This window comes from Danio rerio, chromosome 14 (assembly GCF_052040795.2).
Source record: "Danio rerio strain M-AB ecotype USA chromosome 14, GRCz13ab, whole genome shotgun sequence".
In the NCBI taxonomy this organism is placed as follows: domain Eukaryota; kingdom Metazoa; phylum Chordata; class Actinopteri; order Cypriniformes; family Danionidae; genus Danio; species Danio rerio.
The window spans coordinates 26,699,449-26,719,406 of record NC_141034.1 but is presented as its reverse complement, the minus strand read 5'-3'; the positions used below and the strand labels follow the sequence as shown (position 1 = coordinate 26,719,406).

The following is a 19,958-nucleotide window of genomic DNA, read 5'->3' as shown; positions in this document are numbered from 1 at the left end:
GCCACAGTGAAATGAACTGCCAACTGGTAACATCCATACACACTCATTCACACACGTACACTACGGACAATTTAGCAAACCCAATTCACCTATAGCGAATGTCTTTGGACTGTGAGGAAAACCGGAGCACCTGGAGGAAACCCACACAAACACAGGGAAAACATGCAAACTCCACACAGAATTGCCAACTGACCCGGTAGAGGCTCAAAACTGCTGTGAGGCAATCGTGCTTAACCCACTGCTCCACTGTGACGCCCAAAATTGCAGGCTATTTGTTAAAAAAATATATAAGAATAAAGGGCCTGTTCTTGTTAGACAATGTGTGTTTTAATTTAAGATGTTCATTATTGATGTTAAAAAAAGAATCATAGATAGTAGACCTGTGAGTGTTTCCATATATGAGCATATTTACTGACCAAAACTTGTCAGTGAACTATGAGAGCAATAAAATAAATAAATAAATAAAATAATCTTTCATTAAACATAATTGAGTACAAATGTTAAAATGAATCAAGATTTTAAGCCAAATAACCCAGCCCTACCCCAGTAGGCACCTTGATGTCACAACAGCATTGATAATGATGTCAAAGAAACATGTCAAAAATGCAAATCAATTTGATGTGAAAACCTTGACATCCATTTGACATCCACACATTGACATACTTTTAACCACCAAACAAAAAAAAGACGCAAAAAGTAATATAATATAATAAGTTGTATGTTTTATTAATCGTAAAGCTTTGATTAAAGATTACCGCTGGATTTTGTATTCCATCAATACATAACAACATCAAATTGACATTAGACATTGGTGTCAAAAACACGGTCAATTATAGGTCTTCTGACACCAATGTAAGGTGTGTATGCAAAGTTGTTTTTGCATCAAGTTAGTCGATTGCCAACTAATCGATTTTTGACAAGTTTTTTTATCTGTTTTTTTTTTTATATTATTTTGACATCAAGGTGCCCACTGGGTTTTAATGTTGTAAACATAGTCAACTGATGTCAGCACCTTTATAGCAGCTTAACATGGCTACTTAAGTTAAACATAAACATGTCTCTGACTTTCATAAAAGTGTTGGCAAGCCACTTTATTAAGAATCACATTGAGCGCAGATTATGTGTCCGACATTGATAGAGGCAGAAACACTAAGTCGGCTGGTGGAGAGAAGCTGATCCTCAAGCTGCTGGCTACAATTCTACAGTTTGATTATGGCTTTGAACTGCACATTTCAGTTGAAGCCTGAACGCATGTTCTAGAACCTGAACTACATATGATCAATTGTAGTGTAGGTCCATGTCAATACTGATAATGACATGATTCTGTTAACAACAAGGTCAAAATTAGCATATTGTATGTCAGTCATGGCTTGAGCTAATGGACATTGATAGAGTTCCTAATTTACAAGCTCTCAGAGCATGAATCGATCTTTACCTTGGCTAATCGCTGACAAACTGCCTGCTTTTCAGTCGCCTTGAGTGACAGTGGAATTACCTACAGTACTGGAACTAACTCCTACATTCACAAGATCACATAATATGCATGTAGAAATTTTTAGAAATGGTAGACAGGTCTCGATTTTCATAATGGGGGAATGAGATTTGACACTTGACTCAAGATCAACTTGACCTAACTATGAAAAATACAAAAGGAGTGGGGATGAAGTATTACACACTGTAAAGGCCCATTTACACTAAGAATGCTAACTAAAACACTACTATTTAGCATCCACAGCAATGAATTATACATTCTAAACTAGGAATGGGGCGATAATCATTATCAAGGTATATCGCGGTTTTGAAACTGCCAAAATGTTCTGCTATACCGTTCCTACGGTATATTTTTTTTATTTTTTTTATTTTAATTTTTTTTGGGGGGGGGGGGGCTGTTCGCTTGCTTGTTTGTTTGTTTGTTTGTTTGTTTGTTTGTTTGTTTAGGACAATGGTCTCTCCAGCAGAAAAGTGTCCAAAGATGCTGTTTAAAGATGTAATGAAATCTGTGTTTTTAAAATAATGAATACAGCAGAAGTCAATGATTTATTTGAATTATTCAGCCTGACACATTTACAGCTCTAATATATTTTAAATATAAATTAAAATATAAAATAACATATATAGTGTTATAAGGAAAAAAAGATTTTGTGCTTTTACCCAGACATTTAATAAATCTGTATTTTAGAGCAGTAATCCCAATACCGTGAAACTGTGATATGTTTATACAAGGTTATCATACCTCACATCTTATACTGACCCATGTCTATTCTAAGCACACACTGCAATTACAGTATGTCATCTGCTACTTTAAATGAAGCAGTTTGAATCATTGGCTGACAATAATTTTATTATTCATCAATTCTGAAACTTATTCTAATTATTTTTATAGCTGTTCTTCTATTTCTTTAGCGATAAGGCCTTCGGTGATTAAAGTTTCTATGTTTTAGGGATAATTACAGGAGAATTTGTATTAACAATCCTATTGCATTTGGGTATACTGTAAATAATTACAGTATGTATAGTAAAAATCTTGGTTTAACAAATTAAAATAGGCTGTGAACACCATTTAGTGACTTTTAACATAGTTAAACAGCTTTATTTAATGAGGAGTCAATAGTTCCTCGAATGACATGTTTTGTAATTCGAGAAAATTTCACATTCAGGTTATTTCACAAAAGTTTTGAACAAAGTATACAATTCTTTACTGAAGACAAATCTGAAATGCACTCTTAAAAATAAAAGTCCTTCATTGGCATCAATAGTTGAACCATCTTTATCATCCATAGAACATTTTTATTCCACTAAAGATTCTTTAAGAAAGACTAAGGTTGTATATATTATTAAACTTCAGTTCACATTATGAAAAGAAATGCCTCTTTGAAGAGAATTCTATGAAAATGGTTTGAAAACCTTTTGAAACCTTTATTAATAAAAGTGATCCAATACATTTTAAATGTACAGGATTATATATGACAGGCATACATAAAGTGAGGGGTTATAAGTATATTGTTTCTTTAAGTGGGAGAAATAGTGCCACTGTTGTGTCTGGCATGGTCTTACCCTTTTTTAAGAATTGAAGTTATTAATCACTTTGGGTGATGCAACATGTCTAACTGCACTATACTGACTTACTTTTGTCTGTTTACTGGGTAATATGAAATGATGATTGATTGCTTGAAAGGACAAACCAGAAGGTAAAAATAACCTAAATGTTATACAAATAAAATCAAATTGATTAAACTAAATAGAAAATTGACTGTATAACTGCCGTTGAAAACAGAATACAAACTCTTAAATCACTGCCAGTCAATTTGTTATCCTATGAGCAAATGATCAGTAACCAGACTTTCTGCTCTTTCACTGCATCCATTCTGACAAAAAGCAGCTATTTTGGATAAGGAGAGATGGCTAAAGTGTTCACACTGGTGTATTAATGCACAGTAATGTAATGTTTTGAAATGTATGAATGAAAATGATGTTTCCAGGCTATTGATTTGCTTCTTGTGGTTTCATTTCATTTTCACAAAGCTTTCATCTGTGGATCCATTTTTCCAAACATGCAAATGCCCTTGTTATGATGCCACGCATACTGTATGTACATCCTTGAATTCAAAAACAACACACAGGCACACACTCATTTAATACACAAGCTACCTGAAAATCTAATTAAATTAGCAGCAAAGCAGAGACATCCTTCGCACAAATCCAATCTGCTAAAACACACAGCCAATTCAATCAACTGAGGCTGCAAATTTCAGGACTACTGACAACACACTGCATCCTTTATATAGGGACAGAGTTTACATTTTAATATTCTGTTGGATGTGACCCTGCATTAACAAAAATCACTGCTAACTACTCTAAGGTCATCAAGCAGACTGAACGCACTAGTCACATCATGTTCATCAGGATATGAATTTTATATACATTGAAATTATGTTGTAAAATAATACACAGACACACAGAGACACGCAGAATTACCATCTCTATTCAAAGGGGTCTACATAAAAACGTTGTTTTGTACAGCTTGACATTACTTTTTTACTTATTATTATAATTTATGCAATTAAAGTCTTAGTTTTATTACAGTGAATTAACATAGCCCTCTTATCAAGTGTAATTTTTGACATAGAACAAATGCAAATGAAGCTGTAACCTTTTACACCCGAGTAAACACCTCATTAACTGACTAATAACGAAAAACACATGTGCCCATAAAACCAACAGCGAATCAATCAAGTTATCGTTCGACTCATTCTCACGAATCTCTTTAAAAATTCCGCTACTACAGAACGCCTGTGGTGAAAGAAAGAGCACACCAATAAAGAAAAGATAATTAAAGAATCTCTCAGCTTTGTTTCAGCTCAGAACTTTGATGTGGGCGAGTATTGAAGATGAAAAGCGCATGCAGCACATCACCTACCGGCAAAGCTGAGATGAAGCAGGTAGATTCCCATAAGATCCATTTCTGCGCGCGTCTGAAGAGAACTGATATGAAATGTCGCCAAACTGTCGCTTTTATATTCTGAGGTTACCGACAGACGAAAGCAGTCCTGTTTTCAGCGCGGCACATAGCAGTTCGGCATGTTAAAGAGTCTTAAAATGGTCAAATGAGAGATGGACGTCCACTGAAACACGGAGGGCAGCCGCGCGCGCGCCGCACCGCCAAGTGTCAAACTGTCAATCAAAGCTTCAGATAAAGATGCAAATTAAATTAAAGCGCTAATGAAAGTTGTCCACCTGCTCCATTATCTCGTATTGACATTTGTTCTCTTTAAGGGCAAGAACACGAGTGAATGAAGAGTCAGATTTCACTGAGTGAAGATCAAACTCTGAGCAGAGATCGAGAGTGAGAGAGAAAGAGAGCGAGCCGAGCTGTGTCTCAAAGAGAGAGATAGAGCTTGCTGAGCTGTGTCTCAAAACCCAGTGTGCTGCCTATATAGATGGCACCAAATGAGTACAATTTATATGAGGGGACAGAAAAATATGTCAATGCACGGGTGACTTACGACAGCCAGTAGCGATCAGATGTCTGTCTGCTTCAAACCTTCTCCTTGATTATGTCCTGTAACTGTGTATTTTAATGAAATAAAATGACAAAATTGTGATTAAAAAAAAAAACTAATTAAAAGTGAATCTGGGTTAATTAATGTGTCGTTTTTTTTTTTTGTTTTTTGTTTTTTAAGATCATCAGAAAAAATCATCCAATTAAGGCACTCGAAAAGTAAGTGAAAAAGTGAAAAAAAAATGCTGATAAACACTTTTCAATGAAATTTGTTTTCTGTGTCTATTAGATGCATTCAGTATTGTATACAATATGCTGTCACTATTGCGGTCCAGTGAAATACTTCTGTTTTTTTGTTTTTTGTAGACTTTCACCATTTGTAATGCATTCAATTCAATTCATTTTTATTACTATAGCAGTTTTACAATATAGATTGTGTCAAAGCAGCTTAACATAGAAGTTCTAGTAAATGTGTTAGTCCAGTTTTCAGTTGAATGTTGTGGTATAATTTTCACTGCTGAAAGCCTAAACACTCATGAGTAAATCTATCGATATGCAGCTCTACAAGTCACAAACCAAGCAAGCCAGTGGCAACAGTGGCGAGGAACAAACTTCACCAATTGACAAAAGTGAAGGGGGAAAAAATCTTGAGAAAAACCAGTCTCAATTGGGCACAAACATTTCTTTTCTGGCCAAACTTCTTGTGCAAAGCTGCAGTCTAGGCGCCAGAGGCCAGAGACAGTAATTTTTACATTCAGAACAGCTTTTTCTGTTTTAGAAAACAATTAGTTTATTTTTCAACGCAAACCATGTGTATTATTGGTAACTTTTTAATAATTAAATGACTAATTATACTGGTATTAGTTGATATTTAAAATAAAAAGGCTGTTTTTTTTTGTTTTTTTTATTTCTGTTGAATTTCTAAATTATTGTTGCTCAAGAAGGCATCACATTGACGCAGTTGGTAGCAAGGTTGCCTCACAGCAAGAAGGTCTCTGGTTCGAGCTCCGGCTGGGTCAGTTGGCATTATGCATGTTTTCTCCTTGTTTGCGTGGGTTTCATCCGGGTGGTTTTCCCCACAGTCCAAAGACATGTGGTGCAGGTCAATTGAATAAGCTAAATTGTCTGTAGTGTATATGTGAGAATGCAAAATTGTAAGAGTGTTTCCCAATGCTGGGTTGCAGCTGGAAAGGCATCCACTGCGTAAACCATATATTGGATAAGTTGGCGGTTCATTCTGCTGTGGCGACCCCTGATTAATAAAGGGACTAAGCAAAATATGCATGAATGAATGTTGCTCAAAAACAGTCCACGTTTATGGAACCTATACTTCTGAACAAACATAAATATCACTCTGAAAAGTTTTCAGACTAAATAAATTCATTTTACTTGCATAAACTTTTACCTTCTTATGATAAAATCATTGATCTCATGCTGCAATAGTTTGTCAATAGGCATACATATTTATGTTAATCAACAAAGTTTATTCCCAAAAGAGTATGTGTGAGCTAAGAATAAGCTAGGAACATTTTGCAAAGTTTTATGATAATATAACATTATAGATAACTTGGCAATAAACGTTTGGCACCTAATAGTAGGAAAATAATCCAAACAGAAACATGCAAATTTATTTTTGTATTTTGAGGCCTTTAAATGCAAATTATATTCCCTTAAAATATAAAATAAAATTATATTCCCTTACTAAATGTTACATAAATGGATAAAATATATATTTCCTTTGGTTCAATGCATTATGAGGGTTAAAGTGACCAACTTATCTATCTTTTTTTTTCCAGAGAGAACCAGGATGAAAACCTCTATCGACTGACCACAAATGTAAATATATATAATGGACTGGGAAAAGCACCTATAAGGAGGGTAGAGCCCTGCTTCATATTGGCAATCAAAGTGCACCTTAGAGATCTGCTAACCTTCTTGCCAAGGCTGTGGTGCTACAACACAAGCCATGGCCTTCATCTTAATGAATGCATACTAGTGCAACCAGGCACTGTAGAGCTCATTAAAATAGTCAATTATGCCTCATAATCACATTGTATTGCATTCTATCCGTCTACGGTATGTCATTATTACATGCTACACTGTTTTTGTTTTTATGCTAACTAATGTAGGCAATATCAGTCAATTAAGAGTTTAGGCTTTTTGTAAATAAATTTGAAAAGTGCCTATGTAGATCTAAATTACAGCACATAGTTCGTCTTTAAAATGACCTGAGCCATTAATATCCACTTCAGCAGCAATCGCATACATACCAAACTGCACAGCAAATTCATCTGAGTTAATTTCTCGGTGTTGATGCATTTCAGAGTAAAGTGTTGACGTTAAAGAGTTAGATTTTGACAAATGAATATAATAAGAGTTAGAATTGATTTTATTCAGTGCGAAATCAAGGAGTTATCTTTTCAACACTTGGTGGTGTTATTTCCAACATCCGGGAATTCATGGAGCCCCAGTCACTGAAGAACTTTCCAGACGCCATTTTCCATCTGAGGTTTAGAACAGCAACTGGTGAGTCAAACTACCTAAATGTTGGTATTTTACTGACTTTCTCTAAGGAAATACAGTTGTAAACATATTGTTAAGTTAATAACTTTAGAATAGAGTGACAATTTTAATCTTCTGCGGTTCATTCATGGTCGTTTGTGTATCTAGCTTAACTGCATTACTATTGACTTCTTTTCAAGAATGTTTTTATATATGCTCACGCATACATAGTGCATAAAAACATCAAATGTACATGTTCAACACATTTCTGTCACGCTTAATGCCATTTTGTGCGTTGTTACCCATCTGTAAAATAAAATCGACACTTCTCCTTTAATTCCAAGCAAACTAGCGAGGGAATCCCCGGAGCCGCCTAACGTTAGCCTACTCTGCCCGGATGCTAACGGCAACACTGGACGGTTTCCATGAGCTCTGGAGAGTTTCTAAAACATATCTGGTGAGTAAATGAACATATGCTTACTTGTAAAAGGCTTCCTGACTAAAACATATGATTGTTTGTTATTCGTGCATGTTAATTTGGTTATTTTAAACATGCGGCCCTTTTAAACTAGTTCATTCGTGGCCGTCCATATTACCGTTAACGTCAGTTGATAGACTCGCGTGATAACGTACGCTTGAATTATATTAAGCGTTGACAACCATTAAAGTCGGAATGTTAACATTAATGTCTTTAAATGACCGCGTTTGCACTTTCTCAGACTTTTAAGGTTACAGAAGTCTCCCGGAAGTTGCGGGACTAACGTTAACGTTATCCTGCAAATGCACAGAGACTCCCAGATGCCTAAGTAGATGCCCGCAAATGAATGATAATCTCCCGGAAATCGCGCGTCTCCCGCCCGGTCATTAAACACTTTGCACACCCCTCTCCACCGCATCCCTCCCAGCTCTTCAGGTACGTCGCGCGCAAGTCACCCCCACCGCTGTTTAGGTACGTCGCGTGCAACTCATCCCATTGCTCTTTAGGTACTCATTTCTCCCGCTAACTTACCTCCCGCAAATCAACTCTGTATCCCCCGAAAATTACTTTTCCCAACTCGGGCTGTCTGACGTTAGTAAGTTAGGCTATTTATGTAGTCAGGAACATCTTAGTCAAGCTTTTTCTCCTGCATGATATTGTGCTTAAAACTATAGGCTAAACTTAGCATGTACTGTACACAACATTTTCTTTTTATTAAAGACAATTTAGTGCGTTGTAAACAGCCACCTGTCTGTAAAATTTATCAACTGATTCATATTTAAGCAGCCTAATGATGATACAGGTTTGATTTGTAGATTTAATATCAATAATCAACATCTGAATCAAAAGATATCTGAAAAAGTGTGAGGCATACTTTGTGATGTTCATCTCTCTTTTTTATCTGAAGGTTATGCATATGTGTTAGTTACAAATTTTTTGTTGTTTTTTTAACAGCCACAGTTCTCTATACAATAACACAAGACCCTGTGACGGTAGCTGATTAGAGACGGATGGTGTATTTCCAGAGTTGGTGAAATGACCAAGCACACCTTCTTGGTCATATGTGGTGATAATAATGAAGGTATGTTTGATAAAGTTCTGTATTTGTTTCACAATAAGCTGAGAGGGTATTAGAGCATTAAAGAATAACAAATGACATGGAGGTGATAAGTTTTGTATTGTGGGTGAACTGTTACTTAAATAATGTTTTGCTCTTTACTTTGCACTTTTCCTCATCTGCTTATCCTAATATTTTAGGTTATATTTGGACCTGAAACATCTGCTAGACTCCAGTAAAGGTGGCGTCAATACTGGACCTGAAAGGGCCTAACAAGTTGAATCTGGTAAAGAAACACGCACGCGCACACACACACACACACACGCATGCACGCACACGCTTACAGAAAACTGTAAGTTTATGAAGTTTATGAATATTTTTTACACTATGGCCAATATTTTGGGGAAATCAGCATCACTAAATGATATAAAAGATTTTAAGCTCCTCCAAATTTTTCTCCAAGTGTTGTGTTCAATTCAGGATTCGTGACAGACAGCTGCCTGTTTTTCCAGTTCTAGTCATAGTGGTTAACCTAATTGTTTTTGGAGATCCAACAGTGATGTGTGTGTTTTTTCTACTTTTCCATATCCTGTCACCTCAACCAGCTGGGAGAGTCAAGTTGTGGATCATCATGAAGATTTTCAAAAGGTGAGTTTAGATTTCTTGAGTGTGTTATATTTACTTTAAATGTTCTTTTAAATATATCATAGAATTTGATTGCAATTTGTTTTCAAACATTTTTCTTAGTCATGCTGGAGTCTTGAAGAGTTCTTAGATGAGCATCGCCCTATATCCGTGCATCAGGAACCACCAGACGAGCGATCAGCAGCTACTACATCATCATGGATAAAAAGGTCATCCTGTGGCTGGGAAGCACTTCATTCACAGGACATGCTTGATGAGATTTCCTAGCTCCAGTTTGTTTTCACACAAGTTTACAGCATTTATACCTTCATTTAAACTGCTGTGTTTGATATGGAGGACCAAGGAAACACCCGAAGTGAAAAATTTGCACGCCAAGTTGTTTAAAATGTAATTTCAGAAGAAAACTATGAGTTCAGAAGAAAACTATGAGTGACGATATATTGAACTTTCAAATTGCTCTGATAACACATCAAGTTTGGACCAAAGGACTGAAACAGCCTTTTTGAGCACTGGTCATACATATTTTGTTGATACTGTCTGTACTAATAAAACATTTAAAGCATATTTGACATTGTTGCATTTTAAAAACTGAATGAATTGTTGAAGTGGTGAATGTTTTCAAATAAAATGTTTTTTCTTTTGTAATTTACAGTCTATTTGACCTTTTTACCATATTTACACTCAAGAGAGTTGAATAAAATAACAATATATTACACCAGGCGGTGTTAAATATAGTTAAATTTTTTAACTCTGCCCAGAGTTAAAATTAACCCTTACTTCGGTGTAAATGTGCCAACCCTTTTGAAAGTGTTAATTTAACTCAGTTTTGAGTGGACCCCATGAGACACTTTCAAAGTGTTGAAATTAACACCCATAGAGTTGTTTTGGGTCCCCATATTTTGCTGTGTGCACATTTTTTATTTAATATTATTATTTATTTGTTCATACACAATATGCCTGATTATATTATACAGAATTTTATTCTACAAAACAATTGTGAACATATCTTTTTTCTGACTGTTCAATGTATTTCCTGAATTATGACCAAAAAAAAGATTAAATGGGCGTGATTAGTGGTTATCAGCTGATAGATATGGGCCTGTAGGGGCCTTCTGCGCCTACTTGTATCTGTTATCTACTGTTATCATCCATCTACATGGTTAACCAGCTATATTAACAAAGAAGACACTGGATCCAAACCTGTTTTTAATGTGATGGTTTGGTTTAGGGGTAGACATTAATAAAATACAATTAATGGGAAATGTAATAAATAATATAAATAATTTGCATTAACTTCCGGCTGCAGCCATATGTGGTATAGCTGAATAATGTGGATGGATGGTGCACCTACTGGCTCATATCTATCAGCTGAAAACCACTGACAACACCCATTCAAAAAAAAAGTGATAATATTCGAATTGGCTGAATTTACAATGTTTCCTTTGCTAGCACATGTTGTTATTCATCATATGTGAACAATGAATCTGTGCAAGTGAATTTACTGAAAAAATAGTTTGTTTTAGTAGACTTCCAACTAAACAGATCACTTGTTTTCGTGTTTGGAGAGGCAGTCCAATATTCTTAAGCACCCCCCTCTTACCATTAGTTTGCTATAAGGGAATGATGCTCAAGAAATAAAAGCCCTGTCCCTATTCAATATTCAGTTTCAGTTGAAAACAACATCCTAAAACAAAAAGTCTCAGCAGCTTATGATTCATGCAGACTTTAAAGAATAGTTAAAGTCAGAATTATTAGCACCCCTGTTTATGTTTTTCCCCATTTCTGTTTAACGGAGAGACAAAAATTAACATATTTCTAAACATAACAGTTTTAATAACTCATTTCTAATAGCTGATTTATTTTATCTTGGCCATGATGACAGTAATTAATATTTTACTAGGTATTTTTTCAAGACACTTCAGCTTAAAGTGACATAAAGGGTTAACTAGGCAGGTTAGGGTAATTAGGCAAGCTGTTGTAAACAATGGTTTGTTCTGTAAACTATCGAAAACAATATAAAGCTTAAAGGGGCTGATATTTTGACCTAAAATGTTTTTAATAAAATTAAAACTGCTTTATTCTACACAATATAAACAAATAAAACTCTTCAGAAGAAAAAATATTATCAGACACACTGTAAAGATTTCCTTGCTCTGTTAAACATCATTTAGGAAATATTTAAAAAAAGAAAAAAATTTAAAGGGGGCTAATAATTCTGACTTTAACCGTAAACTGCATAAATAAAAAGTTTGGAAATCATAATCCAATCAGTCAACAGAGGAAACATGGTGACAACTACCAGTTAAGTTTTATACCCAATTCACCTGCAATCTCTTGCTTTAACTTTCTTATATATGCTTGTTAGAAGAACCCATGGTTGTAGAAGGTGATGAAAGACATGACTGAGCTGGTCAGAAAGGGGTCGCATAATCAATCTATCTCATTCATTGCAGTGGGCTGATTCATGTGCGCTGATGACAGGATGGACTCCAGCTGTGAGCTCTCATCGTGGCTTTTTGCAATGAGACTGCGCTCTATTGTTTAAATTGGAGCACTTTCAGGATTGAGCTGGATGTATGTGTCGTGACATGGCTGATAGTAGAAAAAGTTGAAATAAGGGATGGGGATACGGTGAGAAAGCACTGGCGGTTTGAATAAATTAGAAAAAGATTTCAAGGTAATAAACATAAAAAAAGCGAAACTGCCTTTGTGTTGCCGCTGGAGGGAAGAAAAGCAATAAAATGCCTGTAACTGACTTTGAAAATCAGTTGAAAGATGCTTTAATACAGGCTATAGAGGCATGTAATGGCGTAAGCATTGTTGGACTTGACAAGTTGGTAAGTTTCAACATTTTTATACTGAGAGCGTGATAGAAAAGCAGCCTTCACGTGGACCGCTTCACTGCAGCTGTAAAATGAATGCAAAACATTCTAATATATTCAGAGCAAACAGGGCAGGGTAAACAAGAAAACTCACATAATTCAAACATGAAAAGCTTGTTTTTAGTTCAAGTTCTGATGGTTTAAATAAAAAAGGCAAATTTATTTGGAAGAATGTTTTAATTAATTACAGATGAGATGAGAATAGTGCAAGCTGATCACACATCACTAATTTTTCTTCAACTACAAATCTAAAATGTTGTACTGAAACCAGTGATTTGTAAAATTAGTCAACTTCTACTAGCACTTAGAGAGTTCAAAAGTACAGTTTAATACTGTGTTTTATATGTATTTACATATAATTGTATAATGCTGGCATGAAGATGTTCCAAATTTGGGTAAAAACCCAAACAAACCCAAAAAATTTATAATAATATAACAGCACAAAGAGAAAGTCCTGAAATAATTGAAATGTATGTAATAAAAGAGATTGCTGCTGCATGCTGTCCATGCCTTTTCACACATTTTACACTTCCCTACTTTCCTACTTATACTTTTTCTGTGTGTCATTCAATTTTATTACAACTTGATTTCTAAATTAATTTATTTTGATTTCTTTGCATGTATTGATTACTTTGGTCGTGAACGACCTCTGGTGAACTTTTCAAGGCAAGAGCATGAGAAAATGTTCAACACATGTTCTGCCTCTGAAAGTGTCCATACCAATAGCAATGTATCAATGTATAACTTTTAATTAATTGTTTTAATGTAATGTAGTTATAATAGTTTAGAAATTTTAAAATTACATTAAACAGCATTGTGTTATCATACACTATTACTATTTAAAATAACTGTTTGCAATTATAATGCATTTTAATTCATTCCTGAATTTTCAGTTAAATCTTCCGAATCATTATGCTAATGTCTTCTCAAAATACATTTTTTATTGTCAATTTTTAAAACACAGTTAATATTATTCTGCATTGATGAATATTAAAGTCTAATTGAACAGCATCATAATTAAAAAAAATTGTGAAACATTATAAATGTCTTTACTTTCACATTTGATCAGATCAATGCATTTTTGCTGAATTATTCATTTTGTAATCTACAAATTTAAATCATTTGGCCTGAATTACTGGTTAAAGCAGGAATGCCCAAACCTTTTCTTATAAAGTGCAAAAACCAAATATCATTAAGAGTCGTGAGCTGAAGATAAATATATCAAACTATTTTTTATTAAAGTTGCCATGAATATATTTATTTTCAATTCATTCATAATTTAAAAAATAAATAGGAAACATCACTTTAAATTATAAAAACTAATGAAGCATATCCTTTTTAATTATTACTTATTGTAGAGAAAACCTGAAAAGTTTTTCAAAATTTGGAACCCCTTTGTAGGTGTCCTAAAGGAAGCTGATACAAATCTTTTCACTGTATAACTTGTATTACCTGCTACTGATATGCTGTTGTTGTTATAAGATGTACCTTTATATTGTATGTGAAAGTACATGCATTTACTAATATGTGTATATAATTTTTATAATTACTACTCATATATTTTTATTTATTATTATTTTTCTATTGTTTTACTTTTCATTTATCATCATTATTATTATTTTTTGTATGTTTGAATCTGATTTCGGTTGTATAAGTTAAAAGCTACTAAAATCAAGAAAAATAACATTTAAAAAAATTATTATACAAAAATTATTATATAAACTTATTATAACAAAAACATAATCATGTAACACAGTGGAATTCAACGCTGGATACACTAGTCAAGCAGAATCTCTATTAGCCTTGATTTAATCACCAAAGTCTCTACATTGTCCTCTATCTGTTGGGTGACAGTGTGTACAGTACACAGCAAATTGTGTTTTTTTTTTTTTTTTGGCATAAGCCCCTGTAGTGTTATAGTGATAAAATTCAACATATACTGATTTTAACGCTGATGTGGGTTAAATTAAATGCTTAATAATCCATTTTCTTAAGGCAAAGAAAACGGTTTGTTGACATTTTATATTATATAATTTTTTGTATTATATATTATAATTATATTATTATTATTATTATTATTATTATTATTATTATTATTATTATTATTATTATTATTATTATTATTATCATCATCATCATTCCTGGGTGTTAATTTATATATTCACTTTTCTTTCTTAATTTTATGTGGGGAAAATGTTAACATGTACTCATGTCAGTTTAAAGAAAACTTGAATTTATGCTAAATATGACCTGGCAGTGGTGATAGAGTATTTAATCTAGTATACAGTTTTTGCACTCTTAGTGTAAAATTATTTACTCTGATTAAGTGTATATATTCAATAGTTTTTAAAGTGTGTGTGTATATATATATATATATATATATATATATATATATATATATATATATATATATATATATATATATATATATATATATATTCAACACTTTTAAAAGTGTAACCTGGGCACTTGGCTGGTGGGACTCATATATACACCTGTTACAGTTACTAGCTACTGCGGATCCCTCGAGAACACTCAGCCTCTCAGTGGATCAAGCAGGTATTCTTATTATGCATCTCCGTCAGGGGGAGTGATCTATTGAGGATTATGTGAAGAACTTTAATCAGCTGCCATTTTTAACATCCATGGATGATTTAGGTTTGAAATCAGATGATATTAGGAACCGGTGTGTGTGGTGCATGCTGTGATTTGCAGGAGACAAAACTACAGGTGATGCCAGCATAATATTGTTAATGGAGGGGACAGCAAGCCCCGTCGCCAGCGGATCTTGCTGTTTATTTGTAGCTTAACAGTAAAACAAACAAATAAAAGGTTACGTCAAATTTAAAATGTCAACCTCTAAACCATGCCCATCATTCTCACTCCCGTCTTACATGGAATGTCGGACCAAATCAAAGGTTTCAATGGGCCGGGCATCTCTGGATTAAAGCATTCACCTTAAATAGTATGTGTGGAGGTAAATGTGTTAAAATAGGACTGTTTTAAAGTAAGTGACTACTGATAGTAAGTGTTGCATGCCAATTCAGTGAGTCAGCTTAAAAGGGTGGCTAGATTTATTTAATCCAACACTGATGAAACCTACAATTCAGCTCTCTTCTTATAAGTTTTATATTGAAGAAGCTAACTCAGACTCAGGCTAAACTTAATAATTCACATTTCCCTGCAACCTTGATTGTTGTAAGATGAAATAACTTTACTTTAGTGCAACTCTCCACTTAAGGAGGTTTTTAAATAAAAAAAAAGTACAAATTAAAAAATATACATATATTGATAATAACAAATATAAAGTGGTTTCACAGCATACTAAAATATTAAACATCTTCAAGTTTGATGACTATCTGTTAGAAAATGTGAATAATTTACAGTACAGCAAAATGGGATTTGGGACAGAATTATGAATTATTAAATTCTTTTTTTGGTTTAAGAAGTAGCACAACTTACCTGTCTTTTATTTAAATGCACCGTTAAGCACAAATCTGCAACTAAAGTCGACGGCTCTTTTGAAGGTCTGTTTTATTTAAAGCAGTGAGAGTTGAGTACGTATTTACCTCTGTGTGGTCTCTGTCTCTTTTCTCTCTGGTCTCACACTTGCCCTGACCCGTACCATGACCACTAAAGGAACCGCAGAAACAAGAATAAACAGACGAATCATCACACGGCCTGATAAGAGCCAGTCTGTCTGCAGAGCTTTCTGCTTTGTGATGGATAATTAATCCTCTGCGTCTCTGTGACTCCTGTTCTACATAGTGCAGGTGTGAAAGAAGAGTGAGCTTGGATTAATGTGAGAATTACATAATGCCAACTACTCTCATTCCGTCTCCTCTGCTTTACAGTGGAAGATGTCAGCTGGTGAAATGTGTGGTGTTGAAACGATCTGCCAGTGTCATTTCTAAAGCCACTTTTGAAGTTGAGAATTGAAGAGTCACTGGTGTTGTGAATTAAGCTTTTATTTAAAAATTTGAATGCATAAGAAATTATTTACTAGAAAAATTAATTCAATTCACTTTTATTTGTATAGCGCTTTTATAATGTAGATTGTGTCAAAGCAGCTTCACATAAAAGAATATAGTAAATTGGAACAGTGAAGTTCGGTTTTTAGTGTTTAAGTTCAGTTACATTTAGCTCGGTTCAGTGTGGTTTAATAATCACTACTGAGAGTCCAAACACTGAAGAGCAAACCCATCAATGCATAGCTCTACCGATCCCAAACCATGCTAGCTAGTGGTGACAGCAGCAAGGAAAAAACTTTACCAAATGGTGAAAGTGAAGAAAAAAACCTTGAGAGAAACCAAACTTAGTTGGGCACGACCATTTCAATTTCTCCGCTGGCCAAATGTCTTGTGCAGAGCTGCAGTCTCAGTGGCGGAGGCTGGAAGCTAGACCTCAGCGAAGATTCGTCTGTCCCTGGAGCGTCACAGGGATCATCCTCTTGCTCTTTACTGCTCTTCATTCCTCTATGACCACCACAGCAGCTGCTCAGGATACAACCTGGTCCAAGATATAAAAACTTTGGGATCATCTCGTCGCTGGTCTTGGATCAAATCAGTGACTATGCATAGTCTGAGGGCTTCGGAATGAGTATCCACAGGTGGAAATGGAGAATAAAGAGAATAATTAGAGTAGCTGCTGTTTATAGTGTATATAAACAAGATGCAGAAACCTGTGTGGAAACCCGCTAAGTGATGCACTGAGTGTATGCTTTACTAAACAGATAGGTCTTTAATCTAGTTTTGAACTTGGAGAGTGTGTCTGAGCCTCGGACATTATCAGGAAGGCTATTCCAGAGTTTAGGAGCCATAAATGAGAAGGTTCAACCTTCTTTACTCGGCTTTGCTATTCTAGGTACTACCAGAAGATCTGAGTTTTGAGATCTTAAAGAGTGGGTTGGATTGTAGCAAGATAGAAGGTTGGTTAGATAAACAGGAGCTCAATTATTTAAAGCTTTATAGGTAAGAAGCAAAATTTTTAATTCAATACGAAACTTACCCGGCAGCCAGTGTAAGGAGGATAAAATTGGAGTGATATGATCATATTTTCTAGACCTGGTAAGAACTCTGGCAGCTACATTTTGTCATAATTTAAATTTGTTAATAAAGGATGCTGGGCAGCCAGCAAAGTAATCCAGCCTAGAAGTCATAAAAGCATGGACTAGCTTTTCTGCATCTGAAATCGATAGCATACTTCGTAATTTAGCAAGATTTCTCAGATGAAAGAGGCAGTTTTTTCAAAAGTTAAATTGCTGTCTAATATGAAACCCAGATCTTTTATAGTAGAGCTAACACTAACTTTGTATCCCTCTAATTGTAGATCGAGTTGTGAGATCTGCTCTGTACAGAATTTTGGCCCAATGAGTAATAATTCTGTTTTGTCTGAGTTTAAGAGAAGAAAATTGTTGGTCATCCAGTCTTTAACATCTTTATTACACTCAGTTAGCTTAGACAATTCAGACATCTTATCAGGTTTAGTTGAAATATACAGTTGAGTATCATCTGCATAGCAGTGAAAGCTGATCTCATGTCTTTTAATAATGTCTCCCAGGGGTAGCATGTAGATCAGAGGTCACCAACCCTGTTCCTGGAGAGCTACCTCCTGCAAATTTTAGTTGCAACCCTGACCAAACACACCTGTTTGTAATTATCAAGTGCTGCTTTAGGTACTATTAATTGGTTCAGGTGTGTTTGATCAGGGTTGGGACTGAATTCTGCAGGAAGGTAGCTCTCCAGGAACAGGGTTGGTGACCCCTGATGTAGATTGTAAACAGTAAAGGGCCTAAAACTGATCCTTGAGGCACCACATACTTTACTGGGCTGACTTGTGAAGGCTGTTCATTAATATTCACAAACTGGTAACGGTCAGTTAAGTATGACTTCAACCATTGTAGAGCCTGTCCCTGGACACCTTTAGAATTTAAGCGATTATTAAGGATACTGTGGTCAAATGATGTCAAAATACCGTTCATATTTTATCTGCTCAAAAGGACAAAATTCTAAAAAACTGGCACAAATGATCAGTAGAAAGGGAAATATAAGGAAACTGCTGCAGTTCATTTTTCTTTATAATAAATTACTTGCACAAATGCTGTAATGGTATTTTTGTTGAGACGCTGACATCTCATGATGATGTTTGGGACTCAAGAAATACTTATTTTTTCATTGACAATCTTAAGCCAATTGTAATTGTTTGTTTTGGTTCAATTTGAAATTTCCCCAACCATCCGCAAAGCCAGGGGGACCAAAGTGAGTGCTCCAGCTCAGCCCCACCCTGGTCTACTCAAGAAATAGTAGGGAAATAACCGTTCATGTTAGGAAAGTGTTGAGCAACACTGAGTACGTTTACATTGACACCAATAATCCAATTTTAATACAATCAAAACAATACTCTGATTAAGAGACTACCATGTAAACAGCCATTTTTGATTAACTTAATCCGATTAAGGTCATAATCAAACTAAAGAGAAATTGAATTAAGACATCGAGTATGCCGATTTTAGTCACATTATTGAAGTAAATTCGGAAATGCAGAGAATTTTTTCTCCCATTTAGCGTGTGATATGAAATTCCATTAAAGCCACACTTATCCAACAGTTCATAGTAGCATCTAATAACTGGTTTGTCATCGGGTCATGCATGAAATGTTCCTGAATTAAAGTAAAAAGTACCAAACTGCAGTTAAAGTCAACAAATTAAAAATGAAACACCCGAAATTGAATCAAAAAGAAGGAAACATGAATAGTGCAGTTATGCAATGACGTTAATCAAATTAAGTGCTATAACATGTATCATAAAAGGAACATTCAAAAAGCAACTCATGTAAACACCTCAATAATATTATTGGCAAAAAAATTTATTACTGACGCCTATGTAAACGTATTAATTGTTGTGGATTGTCTTTTATATACACTCTATTAAACATGTACTATGCAAACGAATGACATCTTCATTTTCAAAGACTTATTTTTGGGTGTTTACATAGCCAGCGTTTCCAAGCACTTTCCATTTGAAACATTTTCGCATTTTATTTTAAAATAAACAGACAGAAACATCTATTTTAATTTATTTTACTCAAAAAATTGTGTTGTGTAGTATTAAAGTACTTGAGTATAGCCTTGTATTAACATCAAACTACTGAAATCAACTGAGTTAAATGCCCTGTGCTCCAAATCAGTCATTCATGAGAGTTTGTGCTCGACGCAATGTTAAATATGTAGGCAGTGGTTTGAGAAATATAATACAGAGAGAAATAAACCTGTATAGCATAGCAAAAAAATTACAATAATAAAAGTATAGGCAGCTATAATTTGTACCATAATTTACAAGACCAAGACGAATAAAACATTGTTTCAAATGTTTTTAAAACAAAAATTCTCACTTCCCA

At 34.6% G+C, this 19,958-nt stretch overlaps 2 protein-coding genes and 1 long non-coding RNA gene across 4 annotated transcripts in view; 1 reads left to right on the top strand and 2 right to left on the bottom strand.

Annotated features, from left to right (window-relative positions):
* The window catches only part of gfra4b (GDNF family receptor alpha 4b), a 117,420-nt gene extending 112,592 nt beyond the window's left edge, over nt 1–4,828 (bottom strand). The window contains exon 1 of the mRNA XM_087281465.1: nt 4,418–4,828. Within this exon, the coding sequence (XP_087137591.1) occupies nt 4,418–4,460 (43 nt within the window). The 5' untranslated portion in view covers nt 4,461–4,828. The remainder of the gene's footprint in view (nt 1–4,417) is intronic.
* Nucleotides 1–19,958, bottom strand: part of atp7a (ATPase copper transporting alpha) — an 813,718-nt gene that overhangs the window by 613,333 nt on the left and 180,427 nt on the right. The window lies entirely within an intron of this gene.
* LOC137487584 (uncharacterized) lies at nt 4,525–10,326 on the top strand. Its single transcript, XR_015507441.1, has 7 exons — nt 4,525–5,218; nt 6,796–7,525; nt 7,846–7,958; nt 8,934–9,060; nt 9,237–9,322; nt 9,642–9,684; nt 9,784–10,326. It is a non-coding gene; the product is annotated as an uncharacterized LOC137487584 (long non-coding RNA).